Genomic DNA, 21,723 nt, shown 5'->3' on the forward strand with positions numbered 1-21,723 from the left:
TCTGACTTATAGTTCTAGCATTGTGACAGAAGGTGGGATTTTGGTCAGTGAAGTCATTTTAATGAGGCGATGACATTAGGACGGGCACGTGCAGGGCTCCTTTAGCTCAGCGCTGCAGGCCCTCGCTCGCCTCCCCGTGCTCCAGGCCATTAGGGTGCCACAACATGAAACCCTGGATACAACAGCAGCCTTTATGCTCTACTGGTTACTGCACTGCACTTCCCTCTGTAGCCCAAACTACACCCTATATCACGCTGCTTGAATGCACACAAGAGATACCACGTTGGATGTATATTCCGTATGTAGAGTGATATACTACAGCACGTCCAGCTCCGTATGTGAGGTCCTGTTGTCCTTGTAAGATAAGACAACACAAAACTTTAATGACCCCAGAGAGGAAATTAGACCGTTGTAGCGGCAAATGGTAACAAGATACAGCAAAGAATAACCGAATATAAATAAGAACATAGCAAAGTGGGGGTTACATAAACACACCTGACACTTTTTAGCACTAGAACATGGCAAGAAGAAATATATGAGTGGAATAAAAAGCTATAGGAGTCTCAACATCTAGATGGGAGTGCAATATAGTGACAGTAATAACCTCTTACCCTTTTGAGGTCAAGACAAAATACGAGAATATGACAAAAAAAAGATACGTGTGCTGCATGAAAAAGGGAAAATCATAACAAATTCCAAAGATGTTCAATATATAATAAACACATGAGCTAAATAAGGACACAACCCACATATAAAGTGAGAGGTTTATTGTGGAAGGTAAGTAATATAAGGTTGAAAGGAGTAATAAAGTTTACCAACCGGTTCCTCAAGTGATTGGTTGATGCCTTTATTCACGGTGCGAAAGCTCAGGAAATCAATCTTGTTCCGGAAAAAAATTTACATTACCTTTTTCGCCACGTAATTTGCGTTCTGTGTAAGGCTGTCAAAGTTGATGAGATAATGTGTTAACGTAAATTTGATTTAACGCCGCTAATTTTTCAGATTTAAAGCTAGAGTGAAAATACTGGCATCATATGAAACTAGAAGACCTGAGGAATCCATTGGTACCAACCATGTCATACTAACTTGTCGCAAAGGAGGTTAAATAATGCTCCAAATTTACACAAAATTTTGGAGAGGAAAAACTGGCATGGCCATTTTCAAAGGAGTCCCTTGACCTCTGACCTCAAGATATGTGAATGAAAATGGGTTCTTTGGGTACCCACGAGTCTCCCCTTTACAGACATGCCAAACATTTTGAACAAATAAAAAATGTGTGATTAAGTTTTTAACTATGAACAATTATGCAATTAATCGCAAATAAATATTTGAATCGATTGACAGCCCTAGTTCCGTGTGAAAGTATTCATGACAAAAACAACAGTTCGAAAAAATATATTGACATGCAAATGAATCGCATTAAAAATGCCGCCGGTTTTTAAAGGCCTTCATAAAGTGAAATAGACAACTTGTACCCTTCGTCAGAATAATTGAAAATAAAAGAAAAATAACTACACACTGAACTCTAAAAGTTCATGTACTACAGTATATGCCTGCCACAAAAAACACTGTACACCTACACACTAACATGCACTCTGATGCCAAAACCCCAAAGCACGCAGTGACACTCAAATAATCCTTACATGCATCCTACACATTCACAGTAAAAGAACTACGTAAATCTATATTTTTCCGCCGCAGTATTTCCCCGGAGGAGGTGAGAAGTGGCGCGTGCCATGAGACAACCTGTTCAGCACGACGAAAATAAACCCTTCTGGAGAGGTGGAAGGGGTGAAGAAAAAGAGCTTGCGACTGCTGGCAGCGCATACCAACGTTCTCAGGTCAAATCTGTCTGGTGTACTTTTCGCTTCCTACTTCAACAAAGGCGCTCAGTGAGTGTATCAGACAGCCTTAATGAAGGGCTTGTTAGCCGGGCTACCGGCAGCAGATCCACTAGACCCGGAGTGTGTGTTTACTATCAATCCGCCCTTGTGTCTACAGCAGGCTACATCCAGTCCTCCCCTCCTCCCTCCTCCCTCCTCCCTCACCCCCTCCCTCACACACAAACGGCCACATTTACAGGAGCGAGCCCCCCAACACACCCTCCCCGCCTCCCGCAAAACCTCTCCTCCATCACTCCACAAGTCCTGCACACATACTCTACAGTGCACTTGCTCACTTACAGTTCCTGATGCACTAGAACATGCATTTGCACACGTGTGCTCATACGTAACACACTGCACTTGCAGGGCCACACAGATGAGGTTTAGAGGCCAGTACACTTACGCATGCATGTGCACCAAAGAAACACAGCTACACACATTCATGCACAGGTACAAATACAACATACACACACAAACCACCACACAAATATGTACAGTTAAGCCTGCGTCATGCAAATGTACAATCTTTCAGGAGGAAGTCTCGTATAAAGCAAACACATGCATATTTGCTTGATGAGCAGTTACACACTCATTTAACCCTCAGAAATCACAGCTATAAGTAAAAGATTATTCTCTTATTTTTGTGATTTACTTATCGGTCATAACGTAAAATAAAAGGACACAACTTGCCTCAAGTGCAAGTTCTAACCAGCTTGTGCAATCAATATGATGTTTTACTGTATGGCGGTCAATGAAATGCAAAAACAGTAACTACTATTGTTGACATTTTAATGATAAATCAGGTCTGTGAGCAAAATCACAAAAAAAAACAAGAAAAACACAAACATTGCAGTGTGCAAATTCACCATGCAATTCACGATTATTTTTTTTTATCATTGATTTATCTGATTGTTAATCCTTTGATCGTTTGGTCAATAAAACAGCCAGAAAAAAGCGTTAAATGTCCATCACACTGGCCCAGAGTGATGTTTTCAAGCCAAAGGTGACATCTTAAAATAGCTTTTTTTGGTCTGACCAACGGTCCAAAACTATAAGATATTCAGTTTACTATTAAGTAAGGCAAGGAAACACAGTAGATATTAACATTTGGGGAGTTGAAACTGGATAATGTGTTGCATTCTTGCTTGACAATTAACCAAACCAATAATCAACTATCAAAATAATTGCCCATTGAATTTTTGTCGGCCAACATATTGATTAATTAACTAATAGTTCCCGCTCTACTGTGCAGAAAAAGGAACAACTTAAATGATGAATACCATATTTTATATAAATACACACAGTAAATAGTATGAAAAATTATGACATTAACAAATAGATATAAACCAGGTTTTCAGGTGGGAAGCAAATACCAAACCCAAAGTAAATCAAAATAACAAAAACTACACTATAGACTCCAGAACTTTGACTGAATGTAGAGATGCATTAACACACAATCCCACACATAGATCGTTGGATAGCTGACATCCAATGCCAGAGATTATATTGGCTCTTAGAGGTGCTCTTATGTAATTAGCAAAATATTAACTTCCTCCCCTAAAATTGGCCCAACCACACCACAGTATCACCACCGTTACCCAGACCCCTTCACTGGAAAAAAAAAAGAGCCACGCTGCATCCAATTTTCAGAGAGGAAATGAAATAATATATAAATCAAACGACGTCGGGGGTGCAGAGCCCAAACTCTCAACCAGAAATAAAATGTTCCATCCTCCAAAGAGGCAAAGAGGAAGTGTCTGCAGTGACATGCCTCTGCCATGAGAAACAAGGCCTGACCACAACTCCATGTGAAACCTATTTAAGATTACAAGGCATAGAGAGAGAGAGAGAGAGAGAGAGAGAGAGAGACGGTTAAAGAGAGGGAGGTGAGGTTAAGCACGGAGGGAGGAGAGTCACGTGGGGAGAAAGGGGGAGAACGGAAACATGGCACATGATCATAAATAGCAGAGTGGAGAGAGTGTGTGTGTGTGTGTGTGTGTGTGTGAGCCATGGATGAACGTGCACATGCTTGTGCTCTCAGCAGAGGAATTTAGATTCCATAGAAACTGTGATGATGAAAGTGTGATGTGTGGTTATTCCTCACCATATGTTACAGCTGAGACAATAGAGACGAAGGGAGATATTACACACATATATTCCAGCGGACCAAACACTTTACCCTCCTGAATAATCACATGATTGTCCATAGTTAAATTAATCGCACATCTTTTATCTGTTCAAAATGTACCTTAAAGGGAGATTTGTCAAGTATTTAATACTCTTATCAACATGGGAGCGGGCAAATATGCTGCTTTATGCAAATTGGATGTATATATTTATTACTGGAAATCAATTAACAACACAAAACAATGACAAATATTGTCCAGAAACCCTCACAGGTACTGCATTTAGCATAAAAAACATACTCAAATCATACAACATAGCAAACTGCAGCCCAACAGGCAACAACAGCTGTCAGTGTGTCAGTGTGCTGACTTGACTATGACTTGCCCCAAACTGCATGTGATTATCATAAAGTGGGCATGTCTGTAAAGGGGAGACTCGTGGGTACCCATAGAACCCATTTTCATTCACATATCTGGAGGCCAGAGGTCAAGGAACCCCTTTGAAAATGGCCATGACCGTTTTTCCTCGCCAAACTTTAGCACGACTTTGGAGCGTTATTTAGCCTCCTTCGCGACAGGCTAGTATGACATGGTTGGTACCAATGGATTTCTTAGGTTTTCTAGTTTGATGCCAGCATACATGTATATATTCACTCACTCATTTGTAAAAAACAAATTTGCATTAATGCGTTATCGCGTTAACTTTGACAGCCCTACTTTGTATGCTAGAGTAGAAACTGACAGTAATATTCACTTCACATTGCTGTTTATAATGTATATTTCACTTCTCAGCCTAAATCGAAGGGCTCACAATAAAATGACATCCGTCTGAGTGTGTCATGTGAGGCATGTTTTCTTGCCACGCAGGAAATATTTGTCATGAAAGTGGGGGATGCTCCCCTGTTCCATGACTCACTGATAGGTAATAAGTAAAGCGACAGGGTCAGTTTCAGATGGAAACCTCCTACAAAAAGCTAGCACATAACTTCCATGTCAGGCGGGTTGAGTGTTATCATCTCAGGCCTCCTACCCACCTTATGTTTTGGAAAGACCCATGTGGGATAGCACCTGTGTTGGGGCTACACAGTGTTAAGGTTGTCTCTGCGAGTGTGTGTGTGTGTGTGTGTGTGTGTGTGTGTGTGGGGGGGGGGGTATAGCTGGGCCTCGCCTTTAAGGGCATATTTGTCCTCGCCCCTTAATCAGACGAATGAAAGCTCCACATTCTCCCTGGACTTGGGAAGGCAGGGATGGCATATTTACCAAACACACCCACACTGAAGTGACCTGGAGACTCAGCTCTGTGTGTGTGAGTGTGTGTGTGTGTGTGCATATGTAATGTGTGTGTAATGTCAAGGTAGGTAAAACTCCACCTGTGTGATGTGCTCCACTGAAATTTTCTTTTTCCTGTTTGCTCCATGTCTCATACACACTAAGATGCAAAGTACGTGAATACACACTAAGTGAATGTTCACATGTATTAGTAACTCAAATCAATGCTGATGAACTTTTTTAGATTTTCAACTACAACTTTAAAATGGGACATATTATGAAAAACTTCCTTTTTCAGCTCTTGTGCACATCCAATTTGGGTATCTGGAGTGCCACCCACAGACTGTGAAATAAGACAACCCAGTCAGTTTTTTTTGTGGGCTGTCTAGATCAGAAGACACGTGATTCAACAAGCCATTCAGATGTGGCTCCCTTTCCTCTGTCACATGCAGGCTACTTAGAATATATCGCCCACAGCTTGAGAACTACCTTTGCAAAGGTGCACCATATTTTTCCTCACTAGCCAATCAGAGCAGACTGGACTTTTTAAGGAGAGAGGCATAAAGAGACCGGCGCTAAAACGGAGCATTTCAGTATTAGACAGTATGAGAAAAACAATGTTTTTTTTAAAGAGGACCAATTATGCTTTTTTTCCTTTCCTTTAGTGTGTTATATAGTTTTTTTGTGCATGTAAAAGGTCTGCAAAGTTACAAAGCCCAAAGTCCACGCCAAAGAGAGTTAATCTCCCCCACAGAAACACTGCTCCTGAACTGCCTTAAACACCTTGCTTGAAGTCCCGCCTTTTCTTCCATAACATGGTGATATCACAAAGTAACACATTTGCATAACAGCTAGTAACAGCAAGTAGAAAGTTTGCACCTGAAAATAAGCATAATAGGTCCTCTTTCAACATTAAAGCATGTAAACATGTTCTAGTAGAAACCCCAAATATGTAAGTATGAACCTGGAAATGAGCACGATATGTTACCTTTAAATTAAACTGAATCAAATATATATTTTAACACAAATGAAAAAAATCCCACACCTTTTCTTATAAAGTTACATTTTTGCAAAACTGGAATAAATATAGAATAAATATCCATCTTATTAAAGTTTGCTTACCTTAGCCATAAGTTACTGGTCATACCAGACCAAGTAAGCCAAGTAACCTTCAGTGTATTGAATAAGAAAATGTGCTTTATATGTTTTATTGCCGATAAATTCAACTTCCTATTAAAGAAAATTTGCATCATTAGTTCATTCAAAAGTTATCATTATTTACTTTAATCCATAACATCTGAGACAGCTAAACTGTCGCCATGTTCATTCAGCCTTTCACAGATATTCCCTTTTATATATTAGTTGAAACGAGTTAATGGTCATTGACTTTCTGTATTTCCCTCTGCTACAGGCTCCACTGTCCTTTTCTGGTTTTATTGGCTACTTGTAGGTTGTCCTGTCTTCATCTCTCTCTCCCTCCACATTTTGGCATCCGTATTTCCTCTCACTTCCTCTGTCCTTTCCTACCTTTCCTTTCTTGCTCCATTTGTCACTTTGTTGGCTTTCGCTAAGCCACATTCTGTCTTCCTGCCTGGCCAAGGGAAACAGAACGACTAGTACGCTTCAGGGCTCATATTCCCCAGGAAAAATTCAATTTGTGCTCGCCATGTACTCGCACATAAACCACGGCGAAGGCTTTATATATAAAATGTAAAATTAGGGCCGATTGGAGCCATTTCCCCTCTCAGCCATCGCTGGCCTTTTGCAAGCCGCAGCAGCAGCAGCCTGCTGGCTGAAGCCATGTTTTCTTTTTTAACCTTTATTTAACCCGCAGTGTCGACTAAGAACAACATATTCACAATGACAAGAGGCAAAAGGCTTGTTGGAGAGGAAGTGAGGCGAGGTGTTTCACAGTCACACAGAGTTACAGAGGTGTGAAAGGCCTTTTCCTCGCAGCCTTTGTCAAGCTGTTGACTGTGTTTTCAGTGTTTTTCTGAGTGGCAGCGTGACCGCTTCTGTGGTCAGCCGCATAGAAAATAAAACACACACACACACACAAGACTAGAGGTTTAACCATATTTTAGAAAATCACTGCCAACTTCAGACCTCGTCCAACACGCATTCCACCAAAGCTGACATGTTTATTTGATGATGATTACAGATCTTTCTTTTCCCTTAGAGAGTGCTGGCGTATATCAGCTTCGTACATTGTGTAATGATATCACTATTATTCTAACAGGAACACGCTTTGTTGATGCATTTTTTTTGCGCCTGTGTCCTTGGTGATAAAAATCTTTGCAACAACAAATAGCAGGTCATAAATCAGACAAATGACACACAGAGCCAGAGGAGGAACAGCCACAACCACAACAGGTGTTAAGAGGAAACCATTTGTCTTCCTGGGAGGGTGGTTTTTGCTCTGCGTGTGTGTGTCATTATAGAGGCCGTATTTGCGATCAAACTCTTTTTTCAGGGCTTTTAATCGTTGCAAACAAGCTTCTGCAAATCCAGCGCGTCTGCTCAGGCTTCTATTTTAAAATGTGGGGTTTAACAAAAAAAACCTAATCATCATTCCACAACTACTTTTATGTCCTTTAACTAATGCAAAAAATGCACCACCGCTTCATCAAGTTACAACACTGACTTTGTTGACAGGGAGCTGCAGAGGCGCTCAGTAATCTAGGAAAAGGGGGGATATTAAGCATCACAGGCGGCACATTGACGTCAAGACAGACTGTTGATCTGCCTGATTTGTACGTCCTGCATTGGAACAGACTTGCTCCTGCCAGTGTGAAGAAAAAAAAAAGTTAAGAAAACAATTGCGCACAGTGAGTTTGAATGGCTGTCAGCCAAGCGTCTCAGACACCTGGGCTCGGACCAAACAGCTCTCCCCCTGTTGGAGGGAAAAGACCCACCGCTATGGAGGTCGCGGTCGGTCAAAGGCATCTGTGACTGAACACAAAGATATTCTGATACGGCTGAATGCTGCAGCTTGAGGTTTTATTAAAATGCCTCAACAACCGCCGCCCCCCACCTTCTCTTTAAGGGAGATGGATGTTACGACACTGTGAGATCTCGAGGGTTGGCACTGCCTGTCTGTCGGACGTCACCTCTACGTGCTCGGCATCTAAACAACAACTTCCAGTTCTGTTCTTACTGGGATCGCGCAGGGGGGGGAAATCCTGATTTCTTTTGTCAACAACTTGTCAACATCTGCTAAGTGCTCATTGCTGGGGTGTTTTTGCACTTCACCTCCTGGAGGTCACCTGTCAATCACGCAGCACAGGGAGGTCTGTGGCGCGCTCTGTTAATGAAGCTGGAGTTCCTGTAAGTTGTGCACTCAGTGACTCAGTTCCTTTCCTGTTTATTCCAAACAAACTACACTGAAGGAAACACATAACTGTGTGTATGTTCATCAAAGGAGAGCAGCAGGACAAACATTTATTTTCAATGAAAAGATCAGCACATCTGCCACTGATGTCACTTTCAGTCGTCAGGGAAGCTTGCAGTAAGCGACTGCTAGAAGCAGAAAGATGATGTCCCCATGCTTTTTCTCACCAACAAAGCTGAGGTTTGTTGTCTCTCTAACCGGGGAAACGGCCTGCATGACTATACGTTTACATGCACACTAATATTCCACTATTATTCCAAATTTGATATGGGTCATATAAACAGCATATTCTGTTTGGGTATTCTGAATTAGGCCTTTTCTTCAGAATGGAGCATTTTCCGATTCAGACATGTGGGATATGCTGCTATTATTCAGGTTTTCAGAATATTAGTGGAATATTCATTGTCATTATGTAAACAGCTTAGTAGAATATTGTCTTTTTCGGAATACGGGCAAAAACTGGAATATTTTGTGCATGTAAACGTTGTCATTGAGTACAACACCAGATGTATTACACAAGCGTGTATGAATATTACGGAGAGGACACGGACAAGAAAATCTCGATTCATGTTTTTTGTAATCTGGGTTTAGGTTTATGATCATATTGATTCAGCATACACTATTTGATGTTTTTTTTTATCCTTTGTTTCAGAAATTATTGAACATACATTTTGATTAATTCCTACGTCCTGTAACATTAAGCTTTACACTTTTAATCAACCCCGTCTGACCGAGTGAGTGGACTTAACTAGCAAAGCAGCGAGATGGAAAGTCTAAAGGACACCCTACTGAGTTTAATTTGCTTGGAGCCATAACAATTTCTAGAGGCAGCATTACCAAACGGTTTCTGCAGGATTCTTTACTGGATTCAGCTAAAGCTCCCATATATGTAGACAAAGACTATATGAAGCAGGATTCATAATGATAGTAGATTATAATGTGCAATGTGCCACTGATTTAGAACTCTTCAGAGTTTGAAGCCTGTGTAAGACTTTAGTAAATGTGTACATGTGCTCACTGATATCTTAATCAAATACAAGTTTTGAAATAAGAATCTGTGTGGTCAAGTGTTTGCTCTAATTTGTACAGAACCTGAAAACATTCTTTGCCTATAGCAAGAATCCTCAGTTCGTAATTAAATATCTTTATATTGAGAATTTAAAAAGCGCTGTATTGAAACCTGACAGGGCTGCAGCTTTCCAGCAAGGCTACAAACAAGGCCTGGAACTGACTCAGTGCATGTGACAGGGTGCAATAAATCCTCCAGGACTTTTCCTGTCAGGGCTTGATCAAAAATAGAAAAAAAAGAGAGTAGTGGAGTAGCATCACACCTTCCTTCAGGAGCAAGTTAAGCCCTTCTTCTCCTCCTTCTTCTTCTTCTTTGAGACAACACTGCGATTACAGTATCAAATGTTGCTTCTGTTTAGGAAAGTGATGGCAGAGGTGAGGAAGGAGAGCCGGCAGCAATTTTCTGGGCTGAGTATGTGTGTGTGTTGGGAAACCAGATGTCACTCCAGGCAGGTAGGAAGACAGGTGATTTTAACAAGCTTCTAGCTCCGAGCCGACAACAACTGTGTCCTCCTGCATGACCCCCCCCCCCCAACACACCTCCTCCTACTCCTCTCGACCCTGCCTCCCTCTCCTCTCAAACAAGTCTGAAATCCCAGGAATGTAATTAAAGTCAAAGCTTCAGGTAGTCGGACTGCCAAGACTGAAAGGTGCTCAATGGGCCTATTCGTGCGTCACCTCTACAACGATGTGCGAGCCATCCGCAAACACCCGAGTAATCAATCCCCTCATTGAGTTTTCATACGGAGGGATGTCATAGTACTGTAAAAAAACAAAAAAAACTTAGTAATACTAAGAATTGTGACTGATTCACTGAAAATGTTGGGGCAGAAGTGGACCCAATGGTTGAAGAAGTGAGTTCATAAACCAGGTGACCAGTTTGATTCCTGGACCAACAGTGTAAATCTGGGCAGGGAAGCGGTTGAGCTACCACCACCAATTATTTTCATTTCAATGGCCAACAGATCAGACTTTCGTTGCACTAGGCAACTTCCAGATGTGAATGTGTGTGTGAATGTGAGAGCAGGGTGTTAAATACAGAGTTTGCGCTCACCAATTCTATCCTTAATCAAGAAGGGTAAAAAACCTGACTTTTTAATTAGTCTAATTGACCATAACCTGAACAACTTGATTTCATCCCTACTCTTCATATTTGTCACTTAGGCAGAAGCTCCTGGTATCACTATAATGACACCGGGGGCAGCCTTTTGCGTAGTATCTTGACGCTGAAGGTTCGTGCAGGGTTAAGGATGTGAAACGGTAGGTTTAGGTAATAAAACCACTTAGGGGGGGTTATAAAAAACATCATGGTTTGGCTTAAAATATATATGTCTGCTACAAACGTAACATCATGACTCAATGCCGTACCGTCACCGTTAAAAGTCACTGAACTTTTGGTTTCACACGGGACATGAACGCCGACCAACTGAGAATAAGTCTTATATGTTTGTTTGGGCTACTATAGTGGATTGCATCACGTTGTTCACAGTTTTCGATCACAGTGTTGTGTTCTTTGGTTGTTACAGTTTGAAGGACTAGAGATGCATGGACAACTGTTTTGAGGGCCACAAGGCAAAGAGTATAAGTTAAAACTTTACATAGGAAAACAGGCCATGACAGCAACAAATACTAATTGAATAGTAGAATGTATAAGTGATCAATAGAGCATGCAGAATCTGAACTAAGCAAGTCGTCTATAAGGAAGCGAAGCTGCAACAGATATGACCAACCAAATCACCGTTAAAGCTCCATGATGACACCGACTGCAGTTGACAGGAGATTCGTCACACGCCTGCAAAGCCTCGGTACAACCAGTCGACAGATGAGAACGCAACGCAAGCAAGTGAGAACAAGAGAGGGAGAGACGGAGCCAGTCAGCGACAGAGTGTATGATATGAAAACTGAAACTGGACTCTGCTTAGTGGCCTCCTGTTTCAATAAGCATCTTGCTGTTGATTTACGAGGCCCCCCCGCCCCACCCCCCACCAACACCCTTCATCCAGCTCGCTCCCTGGCAGCGTGGGGCTTGACGCACGGCTGACCGATGCTCGTCGGCTGCGGCTCACCCAGCTGCCTGCTGCATTAGCAAGATAGCATGCCAAGTCAAATATAATGGCTCAGTGCTCTGTCACACAGAGATGGAGACGACCAGCTCCTCTCAATGTCCACACCGAGGCAATACCTCCCATTCCTCCCAGTTATATAAGACTTTAATTTGCCAGAGGATGTGTGGTACAAGAGTTTGGCATGATACCGACAGAGAGGGCAAGTGAATTGCTAGATTTACTAGCCCGAAGTGGCATTTTTCTTGACCCGGGCAATCCTTATTGTTGAGCCCTGCTGTATCTCAACAGCCATGTCCTTGTAATGCTTTTGGATACATTATTAATATTTCCGTATATGGTTGTCTTAGTGTTAAGATTTATTTGTGTGTTGTTTAAGATTTAAAAATATACAAAGTTTGGCCTATTGTTTTTAGTTTTTATTTGTCAAAATAGCATCTGGAAATGTATCTTCAGATTAAAAAGTCAATAGTCCAAAAAATCTGGGTGAAAACTAGATTTCCAAAACACAATTTGCAGTTTTAATATTATTTATTCGGAGGAACTCATAATCAGCTGATCTGATCCGTCCGGTTTCTTTTCACTCTCTATTACCAGAAATACTGTATTTTCTGAGTGCTCAACATTTACTGTATTTACTGCGTTCTCATTTACTGTAAACTGTGAAGACCGGTGTCTTCCTGCAGCAGGAAACACAAACACTTTTAGATTTGTGGGAGGGTAACATCCAGGTGAAAAAGCAAACTGCTACTTTTAAAGAATCTGGCTGTATTATCTGTAAAAAAAAAATGGTTAAATAAAAGGAAAATGTTGAGCTTTTCAACTGTTATCTCTGTAATGGGTAATATCTTTAAGCATAACAGTGACATAAAAACATAAAAAGAGCATAAGAGCAGCCAGTCGAGATGTGACCAATCGACAGTCACAGTCATTGTTTTTGGACATTTCCTTGTTTATTGACTTGGTGATTTGCAGCATTTGTCCCTTGGTGCTCTTTTCTTGTAAACACAGCATTATCTTTAGTACTGTGTTGCTCTGTTATCTGCATCCTGTTTTCTCTCAAACTTCCCCTCAGTGATTAGGGGCAGTTTAAAGTTTCATCTCATCTGATCTGATCTATAGCGTTGGTATGTTAAATATAATCCGCACACAGGTGAGACAGAGTTTTTTTTTTTTTTTTTTTTCAACTATGAACTCTTATCAGCTCGACTGTGGCATTTCTTTGAATTTTTGTGGGGTTTCAAGAACTCAATGGCAAGTGACTGCAAACCTCCATTCCACAGATGAGACGGTATACCAGAAACCCCGATGTCAAACACAACACCTGATAGCGGGGGATTGGTTTCTTACTGCATACCTGCTCCAGGTGTACGCCTGCTTTAGGGCTGCTTTTTGGGTGGGGGCTGCCGAGTCAGGAATCAGGCAGAGAGCGTGTACTTTCAGGATATGAGGAGGCCCTATAGGTAACCTCAGACTGCCCTCGAGAGGATCATAATGTCAAGAGAAAAGGCGGAAACACCTCAACACCTCGCTGTCCTGACCAGACTTGATTTTAGAGCTGATTTCCTGAGCTAGCTGAAAGAAAGGTTGAAGTGTGCACATCATGCATGTGTGTTTAAAGGTGATTTCACAAGCTATAGTCCATTTGGCTAGTCCGAATCACAATGAAATTGATACTTTTGGTTCACTTTCAATTAAGTCTGGTTCGGTTTCACAGTGCACAAATTAAAGAGGACCAAATAAAAATAAATAATCTGCTGAGGGGCAAGTACAAAGGAGTGAATTTATCTTTTTCGTCTCGAGAGCTGCCACTTCTATGCTTGGAAACAGTCACAGACCACCTCTTGCAAGTGGTCTCGGACTGGTTGATTTGGTCCATACTAGAGTATTATTACTGTGTTCATAACTGCCCAAACAAAATGCACCAGAGTTTGATAAAAACGGACGAAATGTTGGCTTGTGAAAGTCCCCCTTGTTAAAGGTGCTAAATTCGGGATTGGGAGGATTTCTATTGCCTCCGCATGGCTTTCAATTTGGTGACAGTGAGCCAGCATTACTCCTCTATATCTTTACATAACAAATAGTTGTTTGCTGCTATATTTATGCTCTGGTTATCGAATTTAACACTTTGAGTGAAATCTTGAGTAGGCTACTTCTCTATGAGATGATTGTTACATAAACATCCTTAGTTATAAATCAATAAAAGTTGAATTCTGAAAAATTCATATTTGGGTCTCTCGTTTTCTAAATTAATTTATGCATGTGGGGTTCAGGTAGAGTTTGCATGTGTCTGTTTTGGAACGGGTCAAAAATCAATAAAGAAATCTCTGATTTTGAAAATAACCACTATGGTTCCAACTTGAATGGATAATGTGTCCATGTCGGAGGACCACATTGCTTATAATAAGAAGTTGATTAAGAAAATAGTTCAAAGATCCAGAAACAACTCATCACAGATTCTTCTGTACGTGGCAGCGCTCGTAAACACACCACGCAGAAAGCATGACTGGGACAACAATGAAATCTGTGTTTTCAAAGCCCGCCATAGAACGGTGGCGTCTGAATCCTTTAAAAACGGTTGTTTTCTGAGCCTGTCAGAAGACCAGCATGACATTTCTATCATCTCCGTGACCCTTGAAGTCTAAATATACAGCTGGGATTTACATTCAGGGGGAATACTGTATTTCATCTGTCGAACGGTGTATAAACTATGAGTCACGTTGAAGGTCAAAGACAAACATGATTTTCTTGACAAAGAACAAGACAGAGATAGAGAGAACCACATCCCACACAGGAAACTCTCAAAACATGTATACTCTGCAGTAAATAATACACACAGACTAAAACCTACCGAACTTAAAGTTGGTCAATGAGTTTATGTGGCCAAAAGGTGACATATTCTTTTTAAAATTGTTCCCTTTTTCTCACAGTTTCTTAATTATTTGTGTTTTGGAGGACGGTGGCAGTTTCTCTGCTTGAGACAATGTGAATCACGCGGCAGACGAATACAGAGAGACAAATCTGTCACACAAAGGAGTGTTTGTACGATTCCTCCCAGTCTGCTGTGAGATCACGAGTGCGCTCTGTGACACAGTACAGACACGACACAGACATCATGGAAAAGCACGGTAACATCTCACTGCAAAGCAGCTTCTTATTTGGGTGCAGAAGCAGTCAGAAGGTAAAGATGTAGGCTTGCGAATGCAGGGTTGCCAGTTTGAATCCTTGGGTCGAGCAACATTCGCATTGGATTATTAAACTTGACGTTTAGTGAGATATGAAAACTATTTTTCAGCTTGAGCTGACAAGAAACAAGTCTGAAAAGTTTGATTTGAAATCTGGTGAGAGAAACTAGACGGCAGACCACAAGGCGCAGATTCAATTTTAAATTGAGTGTGACTTGGGGCAGACCACGGCACGCATTAAGAAAAAGTGACACCTCCACATACCTTAACAGACAGTTCTCAAGGTCCTTTACTACATATGACACTTCTAAATATCTAACTACTCATTTATTTATTTTATTTATTTTAATTCCTTCCTTATTATTACCACCTAGTTATTTTATCATTTAAAAAAAATATGTATGTATTATTATTATTATTATCATTTTTATTTTTATTTATTTAAGATGTTGTTGCTAGAATTATTATGACTATTATTTCATCCTTTTTTTTGGTCTTGTTATATTTGTTTTGTTTTATTTATCCCCTGTTTCTTATCATTTTTGTACCACCTATAAAGTCACTGTTGATGTTGCTGTTTTTCACCAATAAATCATAGATCTGATTTGGCCTGATTTTTATCATTCAAGAAATATTTTGTGGATTTTTGTGCATGGAGCTTTTCCTATTATATATCAATAAATCAATCAAAGTAAATGTAACTCACCTCTGCTCCAGAATACTTGTTGGTCCGAGGCACCAGGTCATCAACTGACACATTTTGGGCAACGGGCATGTTGCGGAACTGGAGAGAAAATATCTCCCGTCGGGTTGGAGCATCTGGAAGAGGCACATACACGATTCGGTCAAGGCGACCTGGACGCATCAGAGCCTGTGGGACGGAACGGAAAAAAGACAGTAAGCATCTGGTTTACCATCATATCCCACAAATTGTCACACACAAGTCCATCAAGTTAAGGCTTTCACATCAATATGATGAGCATCAGTGGAATCTTCTTTGGCTTTGCTGAGGGTAACATGTGTTAAATTCAACTGAAATAAAAAATCGTTTGTACATGATAAAAAAAAATACTGTCAGGACACCATGGCTCTGACCTTTGACCGCCTCACTGCTTGCTTAGTGGAGATCTAGGAACTAAAGTTTCCTCTACTCCTGCATTGATTGTATGCCTTATTTAGACAGGACCAAGAACCAAATGCCTAAAATGCAAACTGTGAAATGTAAGTCTTCCACTTCTAGCAGTCAGCGTGGAGACAATGTTGACGTTATCTGATAAACCCTCCACTTCCTACAGATCACATCTCCCTGACCCCAAAACAGTCCTTGAGTACCCAAAGCCGCCGCTGTCTCGCTTGTCAGACGTCATTAAGTGTCAGGCGCCTCTCCAACACAGACAGGCAGACGGACAGACAAATATGCTGTGTCTCCATTCGCTCTCCTCAGCCAGGCCGTGACAAGCTGTGGTATGGCGTGGTATTGTTTGGTTTGGGTCTTGTATCCATATGACCGGCCAGCTCGCCGAAGAACAGCGGGGTTTGAAAGTAGCAAAATGCATTTGACCCGCCGTGAATTAGCATTTAATTTCAGCGCCGGAATGAAGAATCAACAGAAAAACAAACATCAACTGGAACTGACAGTTTCATTGTTGTTCTTCCCCCAAGACCCAGTGAGGCCTGGTTGTAAAGACAGTGGAGTCCCTGGCTTTGGGCCAGACAGGCCACAGCGGGGCTAAACCCCGGCCAGCGGAGACGAGGCAGGAGACACACGCAGACGCAAGCCATGCAGGAGGTCACGTCAGGAGTGATCAGTGAAGGTTGGAGGGACCGGACCAGCAGCCTTTGAACTCTTGTTTACATAGACATCACACTGCTATTCCTGCTTCTCTGCGTGCACCACGAATCTCCCAGGCCCGGCAGCTTCCTTCATTCTTTTATATGCATTGTCTATGAACATTTATACTATGTCGACCTGCAACCTTTTCGCTCGATGGGTTTTTGCCGCCCTACTAAAATTCTTAACCGATGTATTTTTGTCCTGCTATACCCAAGTAATACTGCAATGACAATTTTGACAGTTGTTATACTTGATTAATCATTAAAAGTTATTTATCAAGCAAAAATGTCAAACAGTTGCTGGTTTCAGCTTCTGAAGTGTGTGAAGAAACCATATTTCTTTGGGTTTTGGACGGTTGGTTTAGACATAACAAGTCCTTTAAGGATGTCATCATGGGCTCTGGGAAATTGCGAAGGGTATTCTCATTGTTTTCTGACATTTTATAGGCCAAATGCTTAATTGATTATTCTGAAAAGTACAGTGACAGTTGAAACAATCAGCCCAGTTGCCAGGAAAAACTTCACTGTACAAACATAGTAGTTTAAGCCCAACCATGTAGCTCTGTCCTAAAACTGACTATAGTGGTTTTGTTGTGTTATTACGGTTGTTACGTTACATTGGTATATTATTACATTATTATTTGAACACAAACCATGATTTTTTTTCTAACCTTAACCAAGTAGTTTTGTTGCCGAAACCAATAATTTCACAACATTAACCACATGGCATTGCATTTCTGCAAGCGTGATACAAAGCTGATATGAAATATATTTATGAATTTATGTCGACATTCAACGTATCCATGGTTCGCAGAAACGTCCAATACCAATGTTTTTTCTGGCCACTGGGTTGAAACAATAATGAAAAAGATAAATGAAAGATTGATTTTTTCCATCTGCCATTTCTGAGGTCAAGAATACATCTTGAACCTCAAAAACCTCCAAAATGGACAAGAAGTCTTTAAAGTGCCTAGAAAAAAATGGGAATTTGAATCTGTTTTTGACACCTGTTGCTTCCATGATTGAAAATCAACCTCAACGATTTAGAAAAAAACATCATGAGATGCAGCACTATACTCGAGGTACTATGACAGAAACCATCGACCAGTCTTTGCCATGTTGCATTTTAAGTCCATCTGTTTGCAAAGTGTGCCGGATGCAATTTTAAGAGTTTTGTTTTATGGTTTTCTTCATTTCCCCTCTGGATAACCAATTCCCGTTCACTGGGGCGATGGACAGTTTTCCTGCCTTTTATCTGTTGCTTTTTTGGTGTCCCTGTGTATGTGTATGGAACATGAGAGGATGGAAACAGGAGACAAACATTAGTAGCTACCCTTAGGTAACCACAACAGAGCCATGGCTGACAAAGGCGCAATGGATCATGAGAGGAAATGTTCTTGTTTTTCAGGTCTCTGGATTCTTCCACTTGAGGAGAGGGTCTGGCTGTGGGTGACGAACGCATCGGTATAAAACGGATGGAGAGGAATAACGTCACTGTGATTCAAAGGATGGCTGCTGGGGAGACCTGCTGGGAGATGGATGGATAGCAGGTTTGAGGGCTGCAGCATTAAATTAAAGTCATAAGGAAATCGAGACTTCGGGGACTTGATAAGATGCATCTGGCAAAACAACTATAAAACAAAACATGTGAGAAGTAGTTTGATGTCAAGGTTAGTGGGTATTGTAGGTTTGTGCGTGTGCAGGAGGTGAGACGGGTGCAGCGGGGATTGTAGTCTGTGGTTGTCACAGCAGGTCGAGCCAGTCGCGGCAGTGCGTATTGCACTATGCAGAGGACGTGCCAGGGACACTTCCTGAGTTGTTCTCCCCTGGAAGAATCTGGTGGCTGCTTGCCAACACAAACCTGCTGACCCTCGGCTAAATAGCTCGCACAGACAAACACTCCCATGCAGGCCAACAAACAAAACGCATGTAGCATGCACATAAATGCACAATTCTGGTAAACGCTCTTCGGCTTTTTCAATTTTGATCATTTTTTCCAATGCAAAGACGCCGCCTGCTACTTTATCAGCCGTTAATTCTCTCCACACACATAATGGAGAAGTGCCCGTGGCTTCCAGGCGCTCAGGCTCCAAGGGCTCCAAGGTGCTCCCAAAAAGCAGAGCCGACCCTCAGCTTTGAGACTGCTAAACTCATCTGACTGCCCTGGAGGGAAAGAAAGGTTTTTTTTTTTCTTTCCTCTCAGCAAGAGCAGGGGGCCCATCCATCACTTAACAAGATACACTTCCTGTTCTCAAGGATCCGGGGGTGGGGGTGGGGGTAGGAGAGGAGGAGGAGGAGGAGGAGGATGAGGAGGAGGAGGAGAGTGAAGAGGAGGAGGAGGTGAGGGGGGACCCCGAGAGACAAATACTTGGCTTGGCATGTCGGGCAAGCGTTGACGGGCTCTTTTCGTAACGGCATCATTCCACCTGAAGCTTTGGCTCGACTGGCAGAGGGCAAGAGAAGAAGAAGGAGGGAGGGAGAAAAGAGAGGAGAGGACAAAAACAGCCAGACCAAGAGACCCAGACAACCCACTTGAGAGGACTACAGGACCAAAACCCTGCAAACAAACAGAGATAAGTGGCGTGGGAGACAGAAAACCACTATCAACAAAATGCAATTGGATGAATTATTTTTTTTCTTACACGAGTCTGCATGACAGATCGCATCCACCTTGTTGCACCACTGACATGATAGGCATCATTACACATGAGCCATTAGTAATTAGAAGTGCCCCTAGGTAAGAAATACCAACTATCTCTAAGTCAACATTGAGGCATTTACACACCACTACATCTACGCAGTTGTGGAAAGCGAAATCAAGTGCGATGGTGAGAAAGTTGTGAAAAACAAATGAGGCCTATATGCTGGACCAGCCAAGCTGATCAAAACACACAAAGAGAGAGGGAAAAAAAAAACCCTCATCTGCTCTCTCTGCGGCGAGTTTCACTGCCGATAACAACAGTAATCATTCCAGGCATTGCAATCCTCCTCAAGAAGTGATTACCCCCTAATGACAGACGACTTCCTATCTGCGAAGGCCGGTACCTCTCCCTAACCAGCGAGGAATGCTGGGAATCTTCTCCTCGGAGCGTTGTTGCCGAGCACATTCTTGGCCGGCTTCAATCTGACCTGCTCTGAGCTACGTCTACAAACTGTTTACAAACGGACGCCCCCGCAATTCAGGTGTCTTATTCTTAGATGGGAGCTTAGACACGGTGCGGCTAAATCAAGATCAGATCTGCTTTTGTGGCTCACGCTCCCTTCAGATCAAATGAAAGGAAACACTGGGTCCATGACACTGAACATGATGACTAAGTTCTTCCACGCACATCTGGTGAAGTCTCTCTTTTCTTTAAAAAACTATTTTTTGTTGGTGCTTTTTTCCAACGTGCAGGATGATAGCAAGGCTGTCTGGCTGAATAGGTGGCTCGCCTGAGGAGACACGAGTTGACTTTGTTCCCTGCCTGGAGGCATTTGCTGTATGTGGTTTCCTAACCTGTCAGTCCGCAATCCTCAGAGGCCTTGGTGAGTCATACTGACTCGGAGATGGGCCACCCTGGATTAATGCAGAACACACACACCAAACAAAAAAATGCAGAGAGCGCGATGGGAACCAAACGCTCACAGAGAGGTCAGAGAGGTCTACTTCTGGAGTTCAGATTGAGGAAATGAATGCAGGGTACTGACTTAATACAAGCAATGATGGCTTTCATCAGGTGAAAAACAATCTATTTGGTATCATACTTATTCTATAAACTTCAATGGCAGTCTACTTAGCTGTTAATCAGTGAAAGTACAGCTGCTAATATTTGGGATATGGCAGCCAATGGACAACAATGTTGTGCCTTGATGGATTTCCCCGCTCTCTTTAGGGAGAAACTTGATTCCAAAGACAAGTCCTAAGGCGTTGTCAGAACCAGGTTTTGTTTCTTGCGTGTTTTGGGAGGGAGTTTGTTTTCATAGCTGAGAATACTTCCGAACCTAAAAGTGATTGTGCAACACACGTTAAAAGGCAAGATTGTATGGCATCCACGGCACTTCTATTATGAAACGGGCTATTTTTGCATATTCCATAACAAAAAAGATGCCTATCATTTAGGGCTGTCCTCGACCAAAGAAATCCTTAAGGGACTAAGATTAATACGATTATGTCGACTAATCGATTAGTTGATTTAATCTCTAAAACGGAGTTTCTCTACAAAGAATCACACAAAAGCAGCACTTTAAATCTTGTGTTTACCAGAGATGTGGCACAGAAGTTTCTTAGAGATAAGTAATTCAGCATAAAAAAGCACTAATTGACTAAAGAAATCTTAGTCAACTAAGACCAAGACGGCCGATTAGTCTGCTAATCGACTAAGAGGGGGCAGTCCTACTATCATTATTTAATTTGTTCCACTTTTGACCCTTTTGCCACACAACAAGCAACAGAATCCAGTCACGCCCTGGTGTGCGGTGGGTATTAATGCAGCAGAATGTTTAACAGACTCATAAAATTTCACCAGACAAGTGTTTTGTACCTTGATCTCTCTGCTCAACCTCACACCATGAAGATCAGGCACCCATGACCTGAAGCTATTGCAATGATTAGTTTAATATGGGTGTTTGTTTTTAATGCCGATACACATCTTTTGGTACATGAATCTGTTGGCTTTTGGTGTGAACTCCAGGAGCTTTTTGGAGGAAAACCCTTGTAGCAAATCTTGAGGTGAACCACAATTGGATTTGGGATTTTCGGTTCCTTCAAATCCCACGTATAGTGACTTGTAGTTAAAGCAGATTTACACTATCTACTGAAGAGTTGCGCACACAACGTCTTTCTAAAAAGATGACATAACTTTGGATGAGGCCACGCTGTGTTCAGAGGGACACTGGACCTGCTTTATGTCAGTCCTGATTTTGATG

At 41.8% G+C, this 21,723-nt stretch overlaps 1 protein-coding gene across 1 annotated transcript in view; it reads right to left on the reverse strand.

Moving 5' to 3' along the window:
• Positions 1-21,723, reverse strand: part of afg2a (AFG2 AAA ATPase homolog A) — a 121,098-nt gene that overhangs the window by 7,869 nt on the left and 91,506 nt on the right. Inside the window, exon 16 of the mRNA XM_074649068.1 lies at positions 15,692-15,856. Coding sequence (XP_074505169.1) covers positions 15,692-15,856 — 165 coding nt within the window. The remainder of the gene's footprint in view (positions 1-15,691; positions 15,857-21,723) is intronic.

This window comes from Sebastes fasciatus, chromosome 10 (assembly GCF_043250625.1).
Source record: "Sebastes fasciatus isolate fSebFas1 chromosome 10, fSebFas1.pri, whole genome shotgun sequence".
NCBI lineage: Eukaryota > Metazoa > Chordata > Actinopteri > Perciformes > Sebastidae > Sebastes > Sebastes fasciatus.